A 20,906-nucleotide genomic window follows, 5' to 3' on the forward strand; every position below is an offset into this window, starting at 1 on the left:
CACACACACACACACACACACACACACACACACACACACACACACACACACACACACACACACACACACACACACACACACACACACACACACACACACACACACACAGGATTGAATATCTCCCTGGCTGAGTTACGGCCTGGGAACTATTACTACAAAGTTGAGGTATCACAGAAGGGGCTTAAACCCGGTTATTTATGCTCATGAAGTTGCAGCACCTCCGTCTTTGATGCGAGAGGGGGACAAGCCGGTGAAAAGGCAGGTATTGCAGCAACACAGTATTGATCTCGTTCCAACGGAGAAGGCTGAAAACCAGCGGATGACGACGTGATCCCAGGTTTTTTCGGTGGCTGCTGTGCGTTGCCCTGTGTGGTCCTTAGAGCCTTTACAAGGCCCGGACCAGAGATGTCCTGCCAGCTTTATGGCATCCTGGGCTGCATGGGAACCATGCACAGGGCAATGGGATCCCTTCGACCAGCCTCGTAGGTTTAGAGAATGTCACAGTCACGGGAAGCGCACGCACACACGCTTCCACACTATTGAAAGCAAATGATGCCTTTTTAAAAAGTTCCATCGCTGGGTTTAAGAAGGACAATGTGGCTGTCCATATACTTTATCTTTGGAGGCCTAAGGTCGATTTCCCCCTTAGTGCCTCACAATTCCGAGTGGAAGAGTTTTATTCATCCAATCAGCATTCAGGAGGAAAAAGCATATGTTCCCGTGGAAGACGACGACGACGACGACAACAACAACTCAGGGCTGCGTAGTGACTTACCGACGGAGAGAAAGCCTTCCATTTTATCTTTGAAGGGCTGGAGGTGTTCCTCTGAGGAGTTGGCACACACCTTCTGCACATTCTTTTCACACACTGGAAGAGCGAGAGACAGAGAGAGACAGACAGGGACAGAGAGAAAGAAAAGCAGAGGAAGGTGAGAACAGGAGGTTTCTTTAGTATATCCACAAGTCTTGTGTGCAAGATTGTATCTTAAGTCGAGCTTGTGCACATACAAAATTGCGATAAATCAGAGGCCAACTATTGAGTCAAACCAGAGCTCATTTACTACTTGTTTGCAAACCTTTATCTCTCAAGATTTACTTGACATGCAGGATAAACAGAGACAGTTCGGGCGGTGGGCCTTTATCATCATTTAGCAAAGTCTATTTATCGTCTACTTGCATAACTATTGTGGTTAAGGACATAGCAAAAAATGGGAAATATTTCGACAACAGCATAGTCTAAACCTTACATGGTGCCAGAAGTCAAGCAAGGAAAAATGATGACTACTGATGAGCAAAACAGTAGCTTTAGTGAATGATACATGCATACCGGAGTGCGTACGAATTCTTACAACACATCTTTTTATAATAAGTATGTTTACATTTAATTCACAATAGCATTGTCCACTTACCGATTGTCAAGAAAAGGGTATGGAAGTGCACGCATAGACGCCACATATTCAAACAGGAATGTTAATTTGAAAATGTTTTTAAATATAGACACGCACAACAACAAAAGCTACTTTTCTTAGGTAGCCATTAAAAGTGGCTGTTAAACTGGCAATAATGTGAACAGAGTTTGGGCTGCGTTCAAGATACAAACAACACCGTTCATTAGTGGCGTCCATAAGAACCAGTAATGAGACTTGAATAGAAATAAAACCTGCATCATAAACTTTAAATTAAAATATCACAATCTCCCCACACATGCACACACGTAATAGCAAAGACTTGATCAAAACGCCATGCACCCAGCGAGTCTCTCAGACGGATTGGGAGAAGATGCCTGGCCACTGGAATAACGGATGATAAATCAATGAACTAGTATGACTCCTAGGGCTTCAATGTCTCACTAATGTAACTTCAAAGACGGCGCACGGTGCTATTAAACAAGATTTTACATGCACAGGCATATTGTTGTTCCTGCACATGTGGCTTTTTTCCCTTAGCAGATCTGCTTGCTATTTGCGGATGGGCTTTTGTTGTGATGCCAGATAAAAAAATTAACCAATCGACACGGGTCTGGGGAGGAAGCCCAAGCGATGGAGCGTCCCGTCAGCCAAACCTTGTCATTCCTCCCCCCACCCCCCGCTATTAGCGCACACACAGAGACGGCGGGCACAACAACAGCCATGCAACCTGCTAGTCATTAATGGCAGCAGTAAATACCTTGACTGGTGTACGACTGCATAGCTTTTATAAAAACAAAAACACAAAAGTAAAAAGGAGTGGATCAACCCAATACGAACATGGCGGTCTTAGATAGCTCGGGTGTCAGATGTTGGAGAGAGGGAAACGAGTACACCTGCTTAGTTCAAACACCGAAGCATACCGCTTGGTGACTTTTTTGGAGAATCAGTTTTCTCATGTGAAGAGCGGGCTCGATTATCCTTTGGTACCTTCTACGGTTGCATAAACAATTCAAACGGTTTATAGGTAACATTGCGGTGACACACAGGCCAGATCACAGATCATTTCATTTATTTGTCTAGTGGAGAACAGATAAAGCAGTATCACGAACGTGACCTAAAGAACCCCCGAAACAATCCTTTTTTTTTTGGAGCAAACCCACATTGCCTCACCCTAACCCCTAACACAACATGGCCCATTAAAATCGTTCAAAACAGCAACTCTACAATTTAGTGGCGGCTTTCCACCAAATGTGGTCCAGACAGCAAAGGCCGCAAGAGGAAGCCCACTACAAATAAACAACCAAAAAAAATGAAAACACACAAACACACACACACACACATCTGCAAGAAGAAGCCTGTGTTTAGTGTATCGGATTCGAGTGATACATTGGCGTTAAAAGCAGCCGTTGGAGTGTGAAAAGGTGAACACGGGAACACGAAGAACTCATGTTTAACAACAAAGTTTCGTTCAGCCACAAAATAAGCCACACGTTATATTATGATGGACCGACAAAGCCCAAACAGCCCTGTAACCTCTCGGGGAAAAGCGATTGAAATGACTCAATTTTAACAAATCCTTTTAATTGTACCTCAAATAAAACATGCTGCACCGTGTTTGTATTATCGAATAGGGCACCGAGTGGCTGAACCAACAGGAAGACACCCTGTCACATGGAACACCGTGTGCCATGTGCTTATAAATCCTCTGATCTGGGGCTGACATGGATCCTCTCTGCACTGCTGGGGCTCGTCAATACCATGGATAATGCCACCGTACTCGGATCACAGAGGCGGAGGGCAAACGGCTGACGAAGCTCTGCTCGGAGTAGTGTAATGTCATCAGAGAAACCCACCGCGGTCTGACTAACTGGAGATTTCTGCTACTGCAGGCAGCTCTGTTTGTCCTACGGGTTCCTCTGCCCTGTCCAGACACCTAGCGAACAGGGGCCTGGCCTGGCATCACAGAGCCAGCAGACTACGATGGGAGCCGCGCCACCGACACCGATCTCCGATAGCCCTCCCACCGTCACCGCACAGGGAAAACAGATCGGGTTCCAGGCTGCTCACTCAGCACCTCTCAGACTGGGGCGCTGGTTCTTTGTGCACTTCGACGTATGATGTCACTGTTTATACCGCCAGTTATGCAACTTTTTCCTGTGATATTCCTTTGATGGATGAGTGTTGATTTATGCTACCCATCTTAATTAGATTTTTCTTTTTATTGGCTCAGCTTCACCTTTGTTTGGTTACTTTCGCCATGTGTGAAGAACACACTCCATCACAAATGGAGAAAAATATTTGAAAAGGATTTTCTGTTCCAGGATCATAACGGCATTGATGGATTAATATAATTTGTCAAAGGTTAAGGGCCATTATGAACTTTGAAAGAAAGAATACATGCTGAGATTTGGGCAGGACAGAAAACGGGAATTAAGTGAATCCTTGAAAATGTGCGTTACATATGAGCATACTCTGCAGTAACGCTTCCAAGCAACTTTGACACGTAGTTAAACCTGTACAGAGATGCTTGACGACATGATCCCATTGAAAACACACCAGCCGCCCCTTGAGCACAGACTGCGAGTCAGACGGCAGCAGAGGGAAAGATCGACGCGTACGTTCACGCGGTAACATTTCTCTGTTCTGGCTAGTCATGGCGCCGGGACTTTGATGTCAAAATGTGTGCCTGATATTCCACCGCGGCAGAAAGTCCCCTGGGAACGGCGAACCGGAAGTCACGGCACACCGGGACAATGCGATATTGTGGGGTGGACTCTGGCCAACCAGAGGGGGCTTGTGGAGCGCCACAGGATTGCACTGGCTACGTGTCTGACGCATGTTTCTGTCTGCGGAAGGTTGCCCCAGTAGATGGCCTCCTGACAATAGAAACACGTTCATCTGATCCTCTCCTCTCCACAGCAACATAATGGAGCATTGTGGAGGGAAAGGGAAAACAATAACAGATCAACTCCTAAAACGTCACACCGACGGCTACACCGGTTAGAAGACGACTACAACAGAGTTGGAAAACCCATTGTTTTTTTAAAGTCTGTCTCCAAGATTACTTCAGATGTGAGGAACGTCGCCTGCCCTCCGGCCCCCGGAACGTCACCTTAATTTATATACCCGGGATGTGGATCTTTCCCATCCGAGGGATTCTCTTACTAATCCCCAATTACATACAATCCCAGTAGACCGAGACCCCCTCCCCCTCCCCTCGGTCCGGTCGCCCACCTCCCCCCTCGCTCTCCGGGGCCAAATGTCTCCGCTTCGCTCCCACCAGAGGGGCCGCAGCCAGGACGCTGGCTGGCTGAGCGAGGAGAAGGTTAGACTCCCTCTCGGCTTTCTGCTCCCTATAAATCACTCCGGCCTCGACTCGGGCCTTTCAGCACACAGACGCCCCGCTCCTCTTCCTCCTCCTCCTCCTCCTCCTCCTCTAAAGTCCAGCGAGGAGAACCACGGGGGATGACAACAAGGGGAATAGCAGCCAAGCAGCCCCTGAGATAAGATGGGAGAGTTAGGGTAATGGATGGAGGCGTGGGCCTTTATAGGACGTATCGTATATCGCCGCTACGTGAGAGGATAGCTAGGGTGCTCCATGCCAAGGGCGATTTTTACATTTGTGTTTTTATGGACTGGGGGATATGGGGTGTCCCCGTGTGGCTCTTCTACAACTAAAGATCTACGTCCATAAACATGATGGAGATGATTTCTATTGTTTCAGTTGCACATTTTGGAATGAATTCGTTCACTGATGAATTGTAAATGTTAGCATGAAACTCATCCTTACCGGGAACTCTTGACGTTGTTATCGTGGCAATCCCAAGAAATCAAAGAAAAAAGCCACAAGAAAAGCAGAGGTGTTTGGGACTCGCACCGACAAACTGGCGGGTGGTGGGTGGCGGTGCCCCGGCCTCCCGACTCCACACATGGAGTTAGGAGCGGTGCCTCCGTCGTAAAGCGGACCTCAGGCTAAAGGGCCTGCGTGGAGCTGACGTTAAAGGCCCTTTAAACTCTGGACACTGTCTGATCTGCCAGGGTGATGAATGGCTTACCTGGGCCGGGCCTCGAGTGAAACACTAAACTGCCCTCAGCAACAAATGAGCTCTGACGGTTCCTTTTTATTTGATACTATTTCATTCGGTAGTGTCCCAACTGCAGCACCGTCCCGCTGAATTATAGCATTATAATAGACTGTTAGCAATGTAGAACCATCATTCTATGGATTTTGCTAGGAGTTTCAAAACGCCTTTAAGTATTTAAGGGAAACGTTCATAGTTGGTGCAATAGCAAACGAGTAGCGCAATAGAAAAAAACAAACACATTTTGTCGCTTTTCTTCTTGTTTTTTCTTTCTTTTGGCTTGGGATTCAAAGTTCGACCGAGCGTACAGAGATACCTGCGTCGTCGTCCGGCAGTGAGAGGAGACATCGCGAGCCCCAGAGAAGGGCTCGATCCCCGCGGCCTCCAGCTCATCCCGTCGCGGGGAGAGAACAGCGCAAGGAGAGGTCAGCCCCCCGCTCCGCAAACAGGAAGCCCCATCACACCGGGATCATGTTTCTGCACAAACCAGTGAAAGAGAGGCCAGCCAGGCGGACAGGAGTCTGCCCCGCACCCCCCCGCCGCCCCCCCCGAGCCCGCCGCTGACTAGACGCTGTGCGCGCACACACTGTATGCATGGTGGTGCATGTGCACACACATACCCTTAGACTGTGTGTTTTGGACCCTTCACCAAGTCTCTGGGCCATAGACAATGTCTCTGGACCCTATACCAAGTCTCTGTCTCTGGATCCTAGACCAAGTTTCTGTCACTAGACCCTAGGCCAAGTTTCTGTCTCTGTACCCTAGGCCAAGTCTCTGGACTCTAGACCAAGTCTCTGCCTCTTGACCCTAGACCAAGTCTCTGTCTCTGGACCCTAGACCAAGTCTCTGGACCCTAGACCAAGTCTCTGGACCCTAGACCAAGTCTCTGGACCCTAGACAGAGTCTCTGGACCATAGACCAAGTCTCTGAAACCTAAACCCTAGACTAAGTCTCTGGACCCTGGACATCAGAAATGAGTCACTGTTGAAGCATACACCAATTCTTGTACTTCTAGAACAGTCGAGGGAAGCTAAAGAAATAAGCTCCCTCCCCTGGTCTATAACAGGGAAGGGAGGGCAGGTAGTAGACAAACAACAAACAACCAAGAACCCATTATTTAAGTTGTTCCTCAACACCTTCAGATCTCTCTGTTAGCTTCTCTCCGACACCGCTGACAAGATGGATGGAGGCGATGCTGCGAGAGCGTGGTAATTAAAACCAGTTGCTCTCTCCGTGCGCTGGTTTATAATAGCCAGATATAAATATTTATCCCTGGCGGTGGGGATGGAAATGGCTCGGGAGTCACGCGGCATGCTCATCAAACACCCAGAATCCCCCGCCGGCCCCTCTCCCCATACCCCCGCTAATTCCCCCCCCCCCCCCCCCCCCCCCCCCCCCGCCCCCGAGGATTGTTGCTCCAGACCGGGCTGGGCCATGGATCAAATGCGCCCGAACCTCGTGTTGCATTTATTGTCTTCAAGTCTTCACTTTTCTCCTAATAAACGGCTGGCGGCTTGAGGTGGGTCTGGCGTGCTTTAGTACACCCTTTGTGTTTCCCTTCTCCGCCCCCCCGCGGGTCAAAGAGGAGCGGGCTTTACCAGATCCCAGAGGCGGAGGGGAGCGGATCTAATTGCTTTCGTATGCCGTGTTATTGGTTGATTTAAATAACCGCAGACACCGAGGGCACCAGGGGCCCGCCCCCTGTAACCCCTGCCGTGGCCCGGGCCACGACTTCACTGGCTGGGGCCCGGCTTATTGACAGTCCCCCTTATTGACCGGCTGGTTAGGGGGTCGGCGCCCGTCGGAGTTCGGCCCCTGACGCTGTCAGAGCCTCAGGCCAAAGCAAATGATTGCAGATTTTTTTGCCGACCAAACGCCGTTTGCAACGCCTCGTCAATAGAATGGAATTTTCTGGCTCTTTTTTTGGGGGGGGGGGGGGGGGGTCCCAAGTCCTGCTCCAGTCGTTGCCAAGACGACTGGTCTGACGGGAGCTCAGATCCGAGCATTTTCGTCATTGATCTTTGAATCTGAGGAGCTGCCGTTGTTTTGATGATACGGCTTTTAAGGAATGATACAATGTTTGGAGGAGAGGCAACCCTCGGGGGTCACCCGGGGGGGGGGGCTCTGACTTGAGGGCCGGGTTCGAGGGCCCCACTCAAGGGCCTCCGCTCGAGGGCCCCACTCAAGCGCCCCCGCTCAAGGGCCTCCGCTCGAGGGCCCCGCTCAAGGGCCTCCGCTCGAGGGCCCCGCTCAAGGGCCCCTGCTCAAGGGCCCCACTCAAGGGCATGAGCCCAGTTGGATCTGAGACAAGTGGATGCTCTGCTGGTCTCAGGGGCCCTCGAGCAGGGCTTTTGAGCAACACCATACGACACCAGACGCATTTACGTCTTCCTTGCTCCGGCAGTGAAAGCTCACGCTCAACATAACCACAGATGCCTGGGCCGCTGCCTCGGGCCACCGCAGGCATTGAAGTGTGAAATATCACTGCTTTGAAGCCCCAATGGTGGGAAGCAGCGGTCATACGATAGGTGAGACGGTCAAAGGCACGCGTCTTACCTGTCAGCTCTCTCTTCAGCTTCCTGGCGTCCTTCGTGATATCTTCAAACTTGACCTGGGCGGCCTGGAAGAAGTCCTGTGGCTCGGGCAGAGGGAACACACTCTTGTCCGTCCCTGCATACTGGAGGTGGGGGAGACACCCAGGGGAACCAAAGGTTACACAGGTTTCATTTCCGCTAATTTTCAGATTCAATATTCCATATTCCACTCCAGTCTAACTGAACTGTTCCTCGCTCTGAGGAGTGAAACTGATGGGCATACCTCATCGAAATTGCGTAGGTAGTACGACACCACGTAGTCCACCAGACTGATGCGATTGTCCTGCAGGAGGAAACAAAACAAACAAGGTGCATTATGGTCCATAGCTCTACCAGAAGGTAGACCAGGTTAAAACGTTAACGTTTCATGGGTCAGCCGTTACAAAGGAGAGTTATGAAACGGGGGGGATCACCCTGCTCTTGACGTCTTTGAGCTTGGGGAGGATCTCCAGTCCGAAGCCGTCTGCTTGGCCCCGGGTTCGGTTCCCGCCGTTCATGTAGTTCCCGAAGGCCAGCACCAGGCCAATCACCTCCCGCACACTGCTGCCCTCCAGGAGCACCTGTCAAACACAAAAAAAACTTGCTTTCCACAAACACACCACAGTGTATACTCTGGTTGAACTCATTGCTGGCTAGACCATTCCCTGGGTGGTCGCCGTGGCTTAGTCCCCAGGGCTGCCTGGTGGCCAGGGCGGTCTCACCTTTGACACAGTGGAGACGATCTCCACCTTGCGACGGATGGATGCGATGCTGTCCAGGAAGGACGACTGGAAGATGATGCAGTGGGCCCGGCCCGTGAAGTCCGGAATCTGGGAAAGCTCATAGAGGAACCTGAGAGAGAGAGTGAGAGTGAGAGAGAGAGATCAAAAAAGAAAGAAAAACAGCAGGGGATGAGGAGGAGAGCGAGGAGGGGAAGAGAGGTGGAAGAGAATAGGGTGTGATGTGTTATGACAGAATTAAACAAAATGTCCCACAGGAAGAGCTATTTCAGGGGACTTTTTGGCAGACCGCGCGCCCTCTCTACCCCCCGCCCCCCACCTACAGGGCCAATTTCCATGTTGCCGTCCACCCCCCCCCCCAGAGTCCTACTGTGGAGCTGCTCTGCTGGGTTTGAAAGGTCCGGTCTGGGGGAGCGAGGTGGGCCAGGGGGGTGGTGGGTCCGGGTGGGAGGGGGTCACAGCGAGGGGAGAGGCAGCGATCCGGCGCGCGCAGTGATTGATCAAAGGCGTCTCAGACCTGATGCAGGGCGACTCGTGTAAACAGCGGCCGCGTCGCCGGTTGGTGTGTGTGTGGGGCGGGGGGGGGGGGGGGGCAACATCCTGTGTGATCAGAACCCGCGGACGAGAGGGGGACAGAGAGACGCTGAGTGGGAGCGACTCAGGAGGACGGCGGTAGTGACAGCTCCGGTCAAACATGGAAGCAGAGGACCAGGGCAACAGTGGCGGGGCCAGCGGAGCGGCACCGCCGGGGCCCCGGGGCCTCGTTAACTGGGCCAGACTCCTTAACCCTGACAGGAAGGGGGGGGGGGGGGGGGGGGGGCTGAGGGGGTCGGAGGGGTGATGATGCTGGAAGAGGAACCAACCCTCTACGTACATACGTGACTTGAGTCACACACACACACACACACACACACACACACACACACACACACACACACACACACACACACACACACACACACACACACACACACACACACACACACACACACACACACACGTGGTGTGTGATGTCATGTGTGGTGCATGTGAATTTTACTTCAGGAATATAAGCAGAGGCGTTGAGCACTGAAAGGCCGGGGGAATGTTTATCCGCTCCAGCGCTACATCTGATTATTATTTATATTTCTGCTAAGTGACGATGAAGGATGAGATCAGCGCTCCCATGTTTTACATTTACCTTGGTAATTAATTGGTTGGAGTTCAACACTCGAATCCATCAACATGTTGCGAGGGCCACATTAAAAGCGTGAAACAAAAAGAGTTTGTCTCGCTGAGACACAATAAACCGACACATGGAAACCCCGATGCGGTTTCCTGGTGAGTGCCGAGAAACATGTGAATGTGACTGTGGCTAATCTACAATAAAAGTTATGGACAATGTTCCAACACATGGGTGACAGATGAGTTTCCTCCCCCGAGGATACGTCACCTTTATCGACCAAAACAACAAACAATTACCCATTTTTTAATAACATATACCATGATCACTTTAGGTCAGAAATTGAAGGAATTATGAATATCTAAATACGAGTAATATGGATAAAGTAAATATGACTGAAAGGCACCCTTCAAATATAGATGCAAAATCTGGGACAGTTTAGATATCAATACGATTTGATTTGACAGCATTGTGCCATAATTATTGTATTATTTTCATCATTAATTTCCAAATTATTTCTGCTACTAAATTGTTTTTATACATCAAGTTCAGTATGAAGTTAAATCCACATTTATTAAGTGATATTATATGTAGATGAATTCAAACCGTATCAAATTAAATACAACATAATTGTAATAAATGTGGGGAATACAGGGAACACCTTTTATCTGCAAAAATAAATACATTTCTAAAAAAGCTTACTTACTGCTCCGGTTTGTCCAACAGTTTGACCTCATCTTCTTTGGAAGTCTCATAATGCTTCTTTATTCTCTCCAGCTCATCACTGGTGGCTCTCTTTAACAATAATACAAACAAGATAAAAAGGTAACATTAAATATAATTTACAAGGTACATTGGGCAAATAGACAGAAAGGCAATAACAGCAAGTATCGAAATAATGCAACTGAAGGGTAAATGGCAATAGTACAGAGAAAATCTATAATATATGTATATTTTTGCCTCCAGCAATCAAGAGTGCTTTACTGGGCTCCCCCGCATACTCACATTTTCATATAACGCTTCAATGGTCTCCAAATCCACAACAGAGTTGTCCACAGTAAGAACAGCTAAAACAGTAAATATATTTATTAGAGCCATGCCGTCTTATAAAACAGAATAAATAAATGTTCTTTCTAAGTTGCTGCCAAGGTTTTCACAATTAAAGCGCTACCATGGATACTCATGGTAATCATACCGTTTTAAAATTATTAACAGGTAATAACTTCTCATTCTCCAAAGGGCTGTTGCATGCGGAGGGGGGCAATCATAAAAACATAAAAACCATGGAAAAATTATCAAATGTCTGTAAGATACTATCGCACGCTTTCTTGTCAATTATAACGCCTACTTCATTGAAAGCCAATGGAAAAGTGATAAATGATTAATAAAAAATCGTTAAAAAACAAGGGGTCACAAGGTCAACAAAACAATAACCCTAACCCTGACAGACAGGTGGGCCCTTCAAACCATGTCTTTAAAACGCAGCCTCGTAAACCAATAGCCCTGAACCAGGAATCGGCACAGCCAATGGGCACGCTCGCTCTAACATGTCATCAGAGCAGGCAACAGGATCAAGTGAGTACGAGGGAGACGTAAAAGAATATTAATACATAAAGATGGGGTAAGGAGAGAGAGCTGGAAGGAACGGTCACATCCTTAAATACACAAAGCCGATGGAGATTATTATTATTTTTTTACAGGTAATATGCTTTTTATTATAGAGTGATTTAGACATGAAGGTATGGGAGAGAGAGGGGATGAACGACCCGGGGCGCTGCGGTAAGGTCTACGCCTTGATGGTACGCGCTCTACCCCGGGGGGCTCAATGCAGAGTTCTATGGAGAATGCTGTACGTAAGAGTGTTGTATACATACCAGTCCGCTGGTGCTCCTACACTGTGTACAACACTCTTATGTACAGCATTGGCGACGGTACAAATCCCTGGGGAGAACGAGCCATGTGGGCCAGAGCTCTGTTCCTACATCTTATTAGAGTGGATTATACACTCCATCAGCCGTGCATCCGCCAATCACACACCAGATGGGAGGCGGGGGGGGTGCTGGGGGTGTCTAGCGTGAACAAGCAGGGCAGCCCTGAAGGTGGGTTATGTGGCTTGGGTGGGGGATATCTCTCCACACCCTCAGATCAAAGCCTGCCAACATCACGCTCACTCAACGACTTGGCTGTATGTGGGGGGGGGGGGGGGAAGAGAGAGAGAGAGAGAGAGAGAGAGAGAGAGAGAGAGAGAGAGCGAGAGAGCGAGAGAGCGAGAGAGCGAGAGAGCGAGAGAGCGAGAGAGAGAGAGAGAGAGAGAGAGAGAGGTCTGTGCACGGCTGCATCTGTATGCGTGCGTGCATGAATGTGTGCGTACATGCGTTTGTATGCGTGCGACGTGCGTGTGCATGTGTGTGCGAGCGCCTGGGTGTGTGCGTGCGCGCCTGGGTGTGTGCGCGCGCTTGCCTGGGTGCATGCATGAGAGCACATGTGTGCTGTGAAGCGAGGCGTCAGGGAGGGCAGCCCCTCGCCCTTGAACCACGGTGGCCTTTGGGGGTCCCCAGGACCTCAGGTTTAGGGGCCAGTTGACCCTCCCTCTCCCCCTTCACCCCCCCACTCTGCAAAAGCCCTGGCAGCTCCAGCCTCTCCCCCTCCCTCCCTAGTAGCTCTCATAACATTACATGTCCCATGTCCTTTTAATTTGGCCACAAAAGGGCAGGCAAGCAGGCGTGCCCCGGGACCTGGGCCCTTAGAAGTGCTTATTAAGGTGCCGTCCTTCATTGTCAGATTCTAATTGTCCATTACACCTACACCTCCCATTAAGGCTCGAGGGGGTGCCCACACGCTGAGAACACCGCCACTTTTATAGGGCTTCTCCTACCGCGCCCCACACACACACACACACACACACACACACACACACACACACACACACACACACACACACACACACACACACACACACACACACACACACACACACACACACACACACACACACACACACACACACACAATAACAAAGAAGAAATAATAAGCAAAGAAAAAAAAAAGAAAGGAGGAAAGAAAAAGGAAAAGGAAAGGAAAAAAAGGGGTCATCTGGTCTGTTCCGTTTTGGCTTGGGCTCGTGGTTAGGGCTTTTCTTTGTGTGTTTGTGCGTGCCTGCCTGTGTGTGTGTGTGTGGGTTTTATGTGGTTGCGCAGTGTCTGCTAACTGTGAAAGGTGGATTTATACGCGCTCACATCATTAACGGGGTGTCGCTCCCATTAGGCCTGTGGAAACCGTCACTGGCTACAATAAACAGATCGCCTGGCCGCGTGCTCAGACTAGCAGGCGGCAGACGCTCACCGCCACACAGTCCAACGACCCGGCCCCCGCGCTGCTGCCTGTGTCCCCAGCACCACCATTATGTGTTTACCACACACAAAATTGCGCACACACACACACACACACACACACACACACACACACACACACATATATATACATGTGCACACACACACATACATACACAAAAGTGCATACACACTCACACACACACACACGTGCATACACACAAACACGCACACAAGCACACGCATGCACAGTACACGCACGTCTGCATTTTTCCACGGAAAAGCCATGTGTAATCATTCCATGCGGTGCCTCCGTCGCCCGTCTGCCTCGGAGATTACGATGCGACTCTGATTTGATTTTAACCAGGGTAGGACAGACCTGGGAACGTCCCCGGGAGCCCTGATCCTAATCCAATGTTTCCCCCCACACCTCCATTTTCTCCTGCTAGTTAGAAATGTGAAAATAAAAAAAATAAAAAATGTCTGTGTTCCCTATGCAGCCGTGTTAATAATTCATAATAATCTACCGTTGCCCAGATTAACAGAGCGCCTCCGAAACTCAAGCCTGCGTCCTGTCACGACCCCTCCACGTCACATGGTGAAAAGAAGGGGGAGCTCATATATTCAGTTTACTACCGCTCTACCTCAACGCTTCCTTGCTAGAAAGCAATGAAAGTGATGTCCAGCTCTGCTCATGTTGTCAGACAGTCCAGGACTCCCGACACCCCCACCACCCACCACCCACCACCACCACCACCACCACCACCACCACCCACCACCACCACCACCACCACCACCTCCACCACCACCACCATCACCACCACCACCACCACCACCACCACCACCACCACCACCTCCACCACTGCCCGGGACTGTTTGACAAAAGAAGCAGAGCTGGACATCTCTTTCAAAGAGATGGAGGGGAGAGGGATGGAAGGGCGGGATGGAGAGTGAGTGAGTGAGTGAGTGAGTGAGTGAGCTGAGTGAGTGAGTGAGTGGGCTGAGTGAGTGGGCTGAGTGAGTGAGTGGGCTGAGTGAGTGAGTGAGTGAGTGAGTGAGTGAGTGAGTGAGTGAGTGAGTGAGTGAGTGAGTGAGTGAGTGAGTGAGTGAGTGAGTGAGTGAGTGAGTGAGTGGGCTGAGTGAGTGAGTGAGTGGGCTGAGTGAGTGGGCTGAGTGAGTGGGCTGAGTGAGTGGGCTGAGTGAGTGGGCTGAGTGAGTGAGTGGGCTGAGATGTATCGAGAGGGAGAAAGTGAAGGAGGGATAGAGGGAGAGAGGAACGGGAGGGAGGCAGGGAGGCAAGGGAGGGGGAGCCACTTGTCCTAACCGTGTTGGATGTCCTTCATCTCCAGATGCAGGCTGGATATGAGGATGCCCACGGCCTGAGATCTCTTCCCATCCAGTAACTTGATGATCTGTGCGGGGGCAGGAATCAATTTATTATTCATAGGAGTCATTAGAAAGTATAACATGATTAACTAACATAATGATTTACATACGAGAATTACAACCTACATTAAGGTTGCAAACAACTAAATAATTGTTTAAAATAGTGATGTGTAATATTTCAACTAGCTCGTAGCTTAAAATAACCCGGGCGTATCTGTGATCAATGCTGATCGATGGTCATATCCATAATTGTACCAATAAAATCCCATCCAATACATTTGAATTTAGATATGCTACAATAAAAAATGCTGGCCAGCCCAGTACCTATTTTTGTTTACAAGAATCAACACTCCCAAAGGCCCTCCCACTACTCAGCCAATCGAGCTAGGATAGTTCTGTCACACAGCTGCACAGCCAATTAGAGTGGACAGAACCCCAGTAATGGGAGGGGCTTCATCTTAAAAACCTCTAACTTTAAAAGCATCAACAACAATGAGGTAAGAGACACACACACATTGACTCCCATGCATACACTTCTCACACACACACACACGCACATACCATCACAATATCATGTCACAGCGAAAAAGTACAAAGGGCTCCAAACATGGCGCCATAAAAAGACAGTCTCAGAGAAAAGAAAAAGAAAAAAAGGGGGGGCAGGGGGGTTGTTTTTTATAACAAACTATAAATTCACAGCATTTTTATATGTGCCCTACACATGGCCGCAATTACTTATGACTGCATTCAGCCATAAAGCCAGAGAGCGTTGTTTGGCAAGCCGAAGGGCCGCTCTAAAACTTAATGCGTTGGGCTTCTTCATTAGGCTATCGCGGCGCACAACGCTACTGGGGCCCGGGCCGCCGGGGCCCGGGGAGCGGGGCCCTTAGAAGTGGGTATTGCATTACCGGGCGTTAGTGGGGGCCATGCTGCTCCGAGCTCCATTATACCTGGATCACCGGGGATCTCGCACTCTGCGGACCAGAGACGGCGAGCTGGCCCACCAAGGCTCCCCCCCCCCCCCCCCCCCCCCCTCCCCCTCCTCCCCCTCCCCCCACGTCCCCCCTGTCCCCAGCCCGACACCTCTAGTTAACCACTTTGGAAGTGACCGCACTAAAACAACCACGACAACTAAAAAAACAACGTAGCCGTCCTGGGAACCCCCCCCCCCCCTTGCTCGAGAACCCTCCAATTAGGCGCGGCGGCTGACTTAACGAGCAGGGACAGGGCGAACGGAGGACCACTGGCCTCACAGTTCACACCGTGCACTGGAGGCGGCTGGGAGTTCTGCTGCCAGGGTGATGCTGATGCTGCCATCGAGGCAACGGGCGTAGAGGACGACCAATAGATAACAGCAGCGCCCCCCTGTGGATCGGAAGGGGTACTCTCCAAACCCGCAACTTAATATCCAACTCCCTGTGTGCCAATACTCAATTATTAATAAAACTGAATATATCTGGCGCCAAGGGCCCAAATAACTCCCCAGAGTGGGATAACATTGAGGAGGAGAGGTGGGAGGAAGAGAGACACACAAGGAGAGAGGACAAGGCGAGCGAGCGAGCGAGCGAGAGAGAGAGAGAGACAGTGGGTTGAGATGCAGCAGGTGGCTGATGTTAGTGCAGATTGGCTGAGGGCAACAGGTTCAGAGAACCGGGGATAGTTTACACAGAAGAGGCTGCGCGGCCAACCTGCTTGCTGGTGCCTGTCTGTCTGCCTGCCTGACTGCGTCGTACCAGAGTCGGAGCGCAGTACCAGGACTTATCGGGGGGGGGGGGGGGGGGGGGGGAGGAGCTTCTCGTGTGATGCGTCCGCCCGCCTGAGGGGTCATCTCGGCCCCGCTGGTGTTAATCCTACACCCACACTCGCGCGTCATTTCCCGACACCTCAACTATGCTTTTAATAAACTCTGGGTGAGAGCTCATAACTCACCCACCCCAAACAGCATGATTTTTAAACTGCTTCAAGCCACTGTTTGTTTAAAGTACCAAACGGCAACGTGTAAACTGGACCGGGACGTGGGCGGTGGGAAATATGTGCCGCCTCTTCCTCATTGTGTTTTGAAAGCAAAACACCCACACGCATGTACACACACACACACACACACACACAGATTGCTTCTGTGAGTGATTGTGTATCTGTTTGCATAGCTTAACGTTTCACCCCCTTATCAGCATCTTCTTCCTCCCTTTCATCCTAATTCAGGTTGGGGAGGATGAGGAGGGGAGATAGGTAGGGAGGGGTGACGTTTCTTTTCTATGTTAACATTAATTTGAGGCGATACTTGTAATCAGGGAACTGTAAAACTGTACAATTGTAACAAAGAATTGCTTTTAAGCAAATGATTACAAGCATCGCCTCAAATTAATGTTAACATTAAACGTTAAACGTCACCCCTCCATCCACCCCTCCCTACCTCTATCCATCTCCCCCCCTCATCCTCCCCAACCTGAATGCGCCGGCATGCGCCTAGTTCCAGCTCCGCACACTACAGCCCCCCCCCCCCCCCCACACCCAAACCCTTCCCGATCTTCTCTGGTTGCCTCCCCCACGGCCCGTGGAGTGAAGCCACATGCCTGCAATTATACCCCAGCTCAGGTCAGCCCTGGGTGGGAGACGGAGACGGAGAGAGAGGGCTGTCACCCAGCTTTGATATGGTAATCAGCGGAGAACTAAAAAGACACGCGAGTAAACAAGTGCTTTGATTTTTCCCCGTTTCACACGTGATAAAGATTAACTGTAGAATGCGTGTAGGCATGGTCTCTCCCCGGCTCCGCTCCTGCGTGTTGAGGGGAATGGTATGCGAGCGGGTGCGGGGAGGGAGGGAGGCGTGTATGCATAATGTGCAGACATTTCCCCTCCGTCCCATCCCCTTCTTCAGTGCTGAGCGACGGCCGGGCCCGGAGGCTCCGACACGATCTGGCAACACTTTCCCACGAGGCCGGGTCAGAAGCGATCGAGACTCTAGTGTCGCTGGGCATGAGAAGCACGCACGCACGCACGCACGCACACACACACACACACACACACACACACACACACACACACACACACACACACACACACACACACACACACACACACACACACACACACACACACACACACACACACACACACACACACACGATTGATGTTCTTGTGACCCACTTCTCGAGGTCACGTCAAACGCGAAATACGTTCCAATTCTATGAGGAGAAGACGGGACTGTAGATCAATCGATTGATCATCAGACTGAAACAAATAGCAACACAAACACTCAAAACACACACAATCACAAACAGATTCACATACACTTATACAACACAAAGCAAATGCGGGAAGCAAATCCAGACCCACAAACACATGCAAGATAAAAACAGCATTTTTCTCTCCCCGACAACTCGGGTGTGTGTGTGTGTGTGTGTGTGTGTGTGTGTGTGTGTGTGTGTGTGTGTGTGTGTGTGTGTGTGTGTCTGCTGTTGCGAGAGAGACCAGATGTCCTCCTCACTTCCACAGATTACAGCGTCCGTCTGTACTTGATGACATGCATTTCCTTTCCCTCAACCTCCACCCAGCCCCCCCCCCCCCCCCCCCCCCCCCAACCCAACCATCCCCCTCCCCCTCCCCCGGCTGGTCCTCAAAGACACCTCCATGTCATCGCACAACATCCACCATCATCATCATCACCCTGATCAACATCTTTCCCGTTGGTTCCCCTTGCGTCATCCGCTTCCCACCCCCAGCCCCTCTAACCATGTTCCCCGAGGGGGGCTCTCAGGAAGGACCGCCTGGAGCGGATCACTCAGATTTACCGTTATTGGCAAGCGATGGTGACAGACAGACAGAGCGAGAAAGAGGGCAGTACATTCAGTTCCATGGGTTTAGCAGAGAGAGAAGGAGCGGAAGAGCGAGAGAGAGAGCTTTCTGACAGAGGGATACCCGTTTCCGTTACGTATCGGATCTCGCTTTGTCAAATTCCTCGTCATTTGCTCATTCTCCTGGTCGCTGTTGTGGTTACTCTAATCGTGTTCATATTCGTATTCTTTGAGCTCTCCGGGTTAACTGGCGTACACAGCGTATAGGAAGTGAGAGAATGGAAATTGTGTTGCTGTAGACGCGACAATTCATGATCCCCATCACAGCCTATACAAACCCCTCTTCCGCCCCCACAAACATCCCTCCTTCTCTTCCTCCTTTAACAACCCTTCGTGCGCCCCTCCAGACTCCTGGGAGGTCAGCGCTATCTGCTGTGTGATTCAGAGGAGAGTGCGTCCGCCCGAATGAATCATTTAGAAACGCGTGGATCTGCGCCGCCAAGGGAGCTGAAAAACAACTGCACAATTTTTACGTATCAATTCTCGTTTTTTGGTGGTGGGTAATTATGATGAGCTGGACTGCCATTGTACTGGAAAGAATGAGACTGGGCTCCTGACAGAAGGCTGGCCCCACACACACACACACACACACACACACACACACACACACACACACACACACACACACACACACACACACACACACACACACACACACACACACACACACACACACACACACACACACACACACACACACACACTAAATAACTGTTGGCTTGAGTCGAGTTTCAAGAAATTAGAGACACAACACGTTCTTCACAAAATAGCTGTATACTCTGTGCCGAGTGTCCTTGAGTTTGAAGGAGTATATCAGGGTGGTTAGGCATTTTAAGGGGGTGATGTAAGGCAGTTGGCAGGACGCGTGTCTGTGGTTATCAAGAGTTGGATCTAATGTTTCGCTTTTGAAGATGGCTGGTAAAGAATGACCAGACTGGATGGATCATTCAGAGACGCACGCACACGCACACGCACACGCACACACACACAGTGTGGCCCTACGGAGTGCTGCGGAGCCCGATTGATCCGAGGAGGGGACGTGTATGGATCGGGGGAGGACAGTCTGGCCCACAGGCTGAGCCTCGACAGTCTGGACGCCAGACTAGGAGCAGCGGGGGCCGCTGGAGGGCTGACGCAGCTCTGGCCGCAGCAGAACTTAGTGCAGTGCTGCACCATTGGACTCCACCAGCCGTCGGCGCTTTGGTAGGCAGGCAGGGGGTCTAGGGGCCGATCGACTGTCACATCCCCCTTCATGAGCACCAGTATAGGGTGTGGGGGAATCACACCCTACAGGAACGGCTACGTAAAGACACAAAAATGTTGTCTATAAGAGCTCTCTGAAAGCTTTAGGAATAATTTAAGGACCATGACATTAAAGGGGCGGCGTGTGAAGTGATGCGCAGCCACACTGGGAGGTCTCCGGAGAGGAGGAGAGAGACCTTCCTTTCGATTGGCTCCGCACCCTGACCAACTTGGGAGGGCCGGCAGTCTCCATTAAGAAACCAAATCACCCTCCTCCTGGCTTACTACTGTACTTTTCCCGGCGTCGTGACGTGACCGAATGTGGCAGCTCTCATAACGTCAGTGAAAACAGACACAGATACCCTTCTTATTGTTGGCCCCGGCGCTGCGACCACCCCCACTTCAGCAGAAATGAAGTGATTGACCGAGGGCTCAGCGGGTCTCTCAACGCCGACGGTTCAGCTCAGACTTCAAACGGCGGAACTTAAGGCCAAAAACACAAGACTGGATCTTTTCTCCCTCCAAACACTTCGGCCCCAACCCCCCTGGCCTATCACATCGCTGCGCCACACAGAACGACCAGGAACCTTCAGAGGAGACCCTGTTACTGCGGGAGAGGGGGGGGTCTCAGCAACACAGTGTATGTTTGCATACCTTCTTGGTTTTGGCCTTCTTCTCGTAGGCGTCAGACAGGGGCTTCTTCTTGGGCTGCAGGGTGGCCTTGGAGAAGAGCTCCTCGAACTCCCCGGTGTCTACGAGGTCGGGTTCCTCCAGGGAGCCCCACAGCGTGTTGTTGCTGGAGACACACACAGAGAGACAGGGTTTCAGTCAGCGGTACACTACGCATCATGGTTTAACTTTAAAAGACATTAAAGAAACAGCGAGGCTACCATAAGCGGGGACCAATTGGTCATGGATATATGGAAAAAGTAACAAGGGCTTTGGTTGTTTGAAACGCTATTTGCTGTCAGCTAGAGACATAAACAAACGAGGCCGTCTATTTGTCGTGGTTTATTTGATGCTAACTCGTTCTGCCTGACTGTTTATTTCCATTTTCCAGTTTGGTGTTCATCAGAAAGTTGGCCAAAGTTGGCTCAACCAAAGTCACTTTCCTGGTTCCTAATTAAGC

General features: G+C 50.5%; 1 protein-coding gene across 2 annotated transcripts in view; it reads right to left on the reverse strand.

Annotated features, from left to right (window-relative positions):
* The window catches only part of LOC115544321 (formin), a 51,885-nt gene that overhangs the window by 10,816 nt on the left and 20,163 nt on the right, over window positions 1-20,906 (reverse strand). For both annotated transcript variants that reach the window (XM_030357207.1, XM_030357205.1), the window contains 9 exons: window positions 20,432-20,573; window positions 14,620-14,707; window positions 10,972-11,033; window positions 10,673-10,761; window positions 8,787-8,916; window positions 8,499-8,645; window positions 8,309-8,368; window positions 8,048-8,168; window positions 776-868 (listed from right to left, as the gene is read on the reverse strand). In XM_030357207.1, coding sequence (XP_030213067.1) covers window positions 776-868; window positions 8,048-8,168; window positions 8,309-8,368; window positions 8,499-8,645; window positions 8,787-8,916; window positions 10,673-10,761; window positions 10,972-11,033; window positions 14,620-14,707; window positions 20,432-20,573 — 932 coding nt within the window. The remainder of the gene's footprint in view (window positions 1-775; window positions 869-8,047; window positions 8,169-8,308; window positions 8,369-8,498; window positions 8,646-8,786; window positions 8,917-10,672; window positions 10,762-10,971; window positions 11,034-14,619; window positions 14,708-20,431; window positions 20,574-20,906) is intronic.

Source organism: Gadus morhua, chromosome 5, assembly GCF_902167405.1.
Source record: "Gadus morhua chromosome 5, gadMor3.0, whole genome shotgun sequence".
Classification (NCBI taxonomy): Eukaryota; Metazoa; Chordata; class Actinopteri; order Gadiformes; family Gadidae; genus Gadus; species Gadus morhua.